General features: G+C 48.9%; 1 protein-coding gene across 1 annotated transcript; it reads left to right on the top strand.

The window, feature by feature from the left end:
• The first annotated feature begins 1,285 nt into the window (after positions 1-1,285).
• LOC123052388 (vesicle-associated protein 4-2) lies at positions 1,286-5,843 on the top strand. The gene is made up of 7 exons (XM_044475537.1): positions 1,286-1,755; positions 2,951-3,021; positions 3,156-3,237; positions 3,336-3,451; positions 5,110-5,187; positions 5,283-5,402; positions 5,557-5,843. The coding sequence occupies exons 1-7, from the start codon at positions 1,464-1,466 to the stop codon at positions 5,614-5,616; spliced, it is 819 nt and encodes a 272-aa protein (XP_044331472.1). The 5' UTR covers positions 1,286-1,463; the 3' UTR covers positions 5,617-5,843.
• The last annotated feature ends 247 nt before the right edge of the window (positions 5,844-6,090 follow it).

Raw genomic sequence — 6,090 nt, forward strand, 5'->3', positions numbered from 1 at the left:
TCGGCAGCAGCGGCAAGGGCAAGGCCCCCGCCCGCCATTCCCCCACCCTCCCCGCGCCGCCGCGCGCTCCCCGGCAGAGGCAGCGCATCAATGTGCCGGTGCACCAGGCCAAGTGGCACTGGCAGCACCGTGTGCCTCTGCCATACCCCGACGCGACGCTGCCGCATGACTGGCATTTGGATCCGGAGAGGATCCCAGTGCCGGCGGCGCCGCGGCCGGCGAGGGCCCATGCGGAGGAGGTGCGGCGCCGGCGGGCGTTGCTGACGCCGGAGCAGCGCCGAACCGCACTACGCCGTCGACTCGCCCAACTGGGCTCGATGGTTCGCCTTCGAGCACGAGGAGGCGAGGCGGCGCGGCGGCCGCGGCGTCAACCGTAGCCTGCCGCCGCCCGTGCTCGTCGTCCGCGACGAGGACCAGGAGGCCAAGGCCGCCTACCAGGCCGCCATTAAGGAGAGCGAGGAGGAGGAGCGGTGGAGGAGGCGGCTTTCCAGGCTGCCATGGCGGAGGCCATGGCCCTCTCCGCGGCGGGCGACTGCGTCGTGCCGCCGGTGACCCCGCCGTCCCTGCCCAAAGCTGAGCCGGAGGAGCCGGCTCCCCTCGAGCGCTACTCCTGAACCGGAGTAGTGCGCGAGTGGTTCAGCGCTCCGCCGATCTGGCTCGGGGCGACGAAGGAGCAGGAGGCGGCCTACCTCGACCACTGGCGCCGCGTTCGGCTGGCCGAGGAGCGCCGGGAGGGCGAGCGCCTGCAGATGCTCAAGCGCGAGGCCGGAGAGGAGGCGCGCCAGGCCCAGTAGCGGCGGCGCAGCCCGACATCGCTGCCCTTAGAACACGACGTTCCCCTGGGCCGGCCCTGCGCCGACGCTGATCGACCTCACCGGCCCCGACGCAGACACCGACGAGGACGCCTAGGGCTGCGTGTCGTCTAGTTTTTAGTTTTTAATGTTAATTAATATAATGTGGACTTTCGCCGGCCTTCGTGGCCGGCTTTTATTTTAATTAAATGCATATTATACTTTTATTTTGTCACGCCGATAAAGTGGGTCGGACCAGCGTTGGGCGCCCACGCCGACCCAAATACAAAACCAGACGTTTGTGTCCACCGGCCCGACCCAAACGGACAAAAACAGACAAAAGCGCCATCCGTTTGGGTCGGCCGGTTGGAGTTGCTCTTAAGGTGTCTGTAATTTTTTTTTCAGATCCATCCGGGGTGCATGATTAGTTTCACTATGCCAGCAGCAGCATAAAGCCGCGGTCCACAGCCCATCAATGAAAAGTCAACCGGAGAAGAGATGAAAAAGAGGCGAGATCGAGGATGGAGAATGTAATGTAGCGAAAGCTGAGGTGAAAGAAGGATCACTTTAGAAGAGAGAGAGAGGGGGGGAGAACCGAAGCAGAGTGCAGCCCAACCACATCTTCCGTACTACACACGCTCGTGGTAACTGGTAGTAGTAACTTCCTCGCCCATGGCGATCTCCGGCGACGACAGGTACGCCCCCGCCGCCGACTCCGGCGGCGGGAAGCTCTGGAACCTCTGCCGCATGCCCTTCAGGCAGGCCAGCGGCGCGCCGGCGCCAGCGTCGTCCTCCTCCTCGTCCGGGATCCACCACTCGGCCGGCCGCTACGGTCATGAGGCGCCCGTCGCCGGAGACGGCGGCGCCCCTGTCGCGCCGGCCGGGATCTCGACGGTCGCCAAATCCCTGCTGCCGGCGCGGCGCCGCCTCCGGCTCGATCCGTCCAACAAGCTCTACTTCCCATGTGAGCGTTCGACGAAGTCATGTCTTCTTTGAGCCAGTCTTTCTTGTTTAATTATGGGTTGGGGTCGTGAGGAGCTCCGAAAGCTGCGGATTTGCTGGTGCAGAGTGACTAGTGCCCTTCGATTGCGTTAAGTTCCGGGGTTGATTTTTGGTTCGAAATCGCTCGATCTCCGCTGTCTTGAAGCGGGAATCTGTGGGTGGCCGAGGAAGTCACGATCTTGTGGCGCGATTTGCCATCCGAATTTCTTGATCTTGTTGCAGGAGGTAAACCGTAGTGGAATTTCCGTCTGTAGAGTTTTTGACAGGGTTTGCCAACGCTTAGATCTCGAGTGGAACTTCCAAGATTCGCGAGCCACGATTTTGGTAGGGTAGTTATAACATGTTAGTAGCCTTCAATGCAGTATTAGGGTCTAGGCAACTTTCTATTGCTGGCAGTTATTTGTTACTACACTCATTACTGAGTGCTTAGATGGAAACAGTGGAATCATAGGATGGAAACCAATTTTACACATCAGTTTGTTGATTGGTTGCTTTTGAGGGTTCAATTTCTCACAGCCATACCTACATAAAAAACTGACTCTTCTAGTTGAGTTGAAACCTGAAAACAAAATTGGAAGTATATGTCTTCTTGCTGCACTTAGCACGTTGTTGCCTAGGCGCACGCCTATGGTCCCCAGGGCGAGGGAGTCTGCCTTTACTGGGTTAAGGATGTTTTGTGGTGTCTAAATTTAGTATCTATCTATCTAAAGCGGTCAAACAAATAGGCAAGCATCCCATGACGGTTTGTGAATCGAAGTCTTGTGGGATGCCCTCCCATAATGCTGAATGGACTATTTGATTTTGTGATGCATAGGCAAAATATTTGGTATCTACATTGATGTTTAAATGTAAGCAACACTGGAGTCTTCTAAATAATTACGTAGTTATTTGCTCCGCAACTCCGACCCCGTCTTCAGTAGGCGCTGCGTGAGTGTGAGTGTGTGCGTGTACGTTGTCTTTGGTGTTTCTTGAAAAAACATAGTTATTCAATTGACAGGACTGATTGTTAAATCACTTAGCTGTGGACATGTGGTTAGCATGTAACATGGTAATAGGAGGCAAAATCAAGAAATAGACTTCAGTTTTGCTCGGTTTTTCTCTTACATGTTCTCTTCTTTATAGAGAAGCTAATAAGTCTTCTGGCTTGCCTTGTGTAGATGAACCAGGCAAGCAGGTCAAGAGTGCAATTAGGATAAAGAATACAAGCAAGTCACATGTAGCATTCAAGGTTAGTATTGATTATTGCTTTGCAGCTTATCCAATGGCAGATGGGCTGAATTTGCATTTAAAGATCCAGTGCTTAACAATAACTCTGTTCATAACTATAATTTTCTGACTGTTATCATCCTTTTGAATTTCTAGTTTCAAACAACTGCACCCAAGAGTTGCTTTATGCGTCCTCCTGGAGCCATACTTGCCCCTGGCGAGACTATCATAGCGACTGGTAATGTACTGGTCACATTGGATCCTTTCTTAGGAACAGCAAGGTTACTCAGTATGTCCATATTTGGTGCTTACTTCTGTTCCCTTTCGACCTGCCAGTTTTCAAGTTTGTCGAGCACCCAGAGAATAATGAGAATATTCTGCAGAAGTGCAAGGTCAAGTTCAAGATTTTGAGCTTGAAGGTCAAAGGACCCATGGAATATGCACCAGAATTGGTTTGTGACATTTCTATTTTAACCTTTTACTTCCACGCATGCTTGTTATTTCTAGCAAGTTTGGCGAACATTTTCCAATTGCCGACATATACCTACAGGTACTATAGTTATTGGAGTGAAATTAGGCTTCTTAGAAATCAAAATAAATGTGCTTCTGATGCTCCAAATGAACTCTTCTAACTGCCTGAGACATAGAGGGGAGGAGATTGATGTCAGTGTACTTCTGGTGTTGAATTGCTTGGGTGGAAGCTCATTTTTTAACCATACGAGTACTCCTGCCTAATTGGCTACCTAATTTCGCGATTAAGGACTGTTGAGGTAGATGTAGGTTATTAACTGAACATTAAGGGTAAACTTCCTAACACCAGCTGCAATTTCATTGTTGTCAGACTAGGCCAGACATTTCATTCCAAGTCCATATCACCACTCTACCATTAGTTTATATCCTAAATCTCACGAGGAAATGGGTAAATCCCAGTCGTGATCTTGCCCCCTAACTCTCCAAGGGTTGACAGAGCACAAATCAACTCCGACCCTAACTCTCCTTTGTGAGGGGATATAAACAAGACATCTCATCTTCTGCTGTTGTCATACTGAGAGGCTTGACAGACATACACACAACATAGGTAAGGAGAAAAGTTCATTCCCATTTGATGCTGTTGCACGATTTTTATCAACGGAGACAATTGAAGGGTCAACCGTGTCCCTATTCACCTCCAGTTTGGCCAGTGTGTTCTTGCCCCCTTGAGCACCCATACTTCACGGAGATAGGAGGAAGGGGGCATGGCGGTAAGATGGGGGGAGTTGCAGGGATCGACTATTTTGTGATGGCAGCTCCAGGGGGACATGGGATGAGTGGGTGTAACATCAAAACAGATCCCATTAACTACGGCAGAACTGATCCTAGAGAAGACTTGACATCTCTCCTCGCCATGTCTCCTTCACATAATGTAAATGCTGACGTGTAATGTCCTTCGTAACAACATAGGTGGGTTGTTGGAGGTGCTCGAGTGAAGAACAAACTGACAATTTATAGGCGAGTTCAACCACGTTTGACTCCCGGATAATATAATTAACGAAGACTACAGGAGTACCTGAACTGGAATAGAGCCTCTTCTTTTCCTTCTCGTTTCTTGCTCCTCTCGAGTTTTGCTTAGTGTTTTTGTACTTGAGGGCTAGGGTTTTGCTCATCTCCACTTACAAGAGGAGGCGTCTCGACCCTTCATTGCCTTTTTTACAGGCATGTTGAGGGTGGACCTATGTTTTCATATGCAAGAATGCTAACTCAATCCTCTCCGTACACTTGTATAGTTAGGATGTCCAAATTGGATGAGTTAAAATTCTTTCCTGAGGGAGGCTTGGGGGGATTCAACTAGAAGAGTATGCTGTTAATTCATAAAATGGAACTTGATAGGGTAAATGTTGATAGAGTAATCCTAGTGCTAGGTAGTTTACTGCTGTAGTCCATTTTGCCCTGGTCTGCTTTCAGTAGTTTAGTTGGATACGAGGCAATGCTCATGCTGTTGGCCCCCCATTCGTGGTATAAATTGAAAGAGGCGCATATGTTTGGTTCAAACCTTACATTCATAACGAACAGTAACATACTTGTGATTCATATCCCTGCCGTTTGGAAGGATGACTTCTTTTGTTGGTTGCAGTTCGACGAGCAGAAAGATCAGGCAGTGGTTGAGAAGATACTGAGGGTTGTTTTCTTGGATGTTCAAAACCCAGGCCCTGTAAGTAAATCATACAAACACCGTTACTTATAAGAACTTTCTTCCATGGACAGATTTGTAATAATATGTCATTCATCTTCCATTTGTTTCCAAAGCAACTGGAAAAGCTGAACACTCAGTTAGCCGAGGCAGAGGCTGCACTTGAGGCGCGGAAGAAACCTCCAGAAGAGAATGGTCCTAAAATTGTTGGTGAAGGGCTTGTCATTGATGAATGGGTATGTATATCTCTTCAGATCTCCTACGGTGTTCCAGCTCTATGTTTTCTTGTGAAATTCCTTTTCCAGTGCTAAAATCTATCCTCCAGCTCTATGTTTTCTTGTGAAATTCCTTTTCCAGTGCTAAAATCTATCCTCCATGTGTTCGTCGCAGAAAGAGAGGAGGGAAAGATACCTGGCACAACAACAGGTTGAAGCGGTCGACTCGGTGTAAATTGTACCTTCTTGTGCTAGAGCAGCATATGGCTTGAGCAATGTGTTGTGATAATTCTTATAAACTGCTAGGTTCTGCTAGTTTAGTGTGCGGTAGTTTAGAGTTGTGCTTGAAGGATCGGTCTCCAGTGAACAAGCTAACCTTTGGTTGTTTCAGTACTCGCTGTGTAACAGATAAATTAATTGGCTTGTCAGAACAATAAAGTGCATATGCGTAGCTTGCGTTTATCTCTTGCGAGAGCTGACCTTGCTTATGATGTGTTCATTTTTGGTGTCGATTCTTTTGCTGCTCCCAAGTTGCGGTGTTGTTTTGTCGAAAAAGAGAAAATACCTGAATGCACATATAACTTCTGCTGCCGGGTCTTTTAGGATTGTACTACCAATCTCTTTTTACTTGTTACTTAGATCTAGAACAGTTCACAAAGTATTAAAATACGTGGAAAACACAACATATCTTGTTTTATCTTGCAAAAAT

This window comes from Triticum aestivum, chromosome 2D (assembly GCF_018294505.1).
Source record: "Triticum aestivum cultivar Chinese Spring chromosome 2D, IWGSC CS RefSeq v2.1, whole genome shotgun sequence".
NCBI lineage: Eukaryota > Viridiplantae > Streptophyta > Magnoliopsida > Poales > Poaceae > Triticum > Triticum aestivum.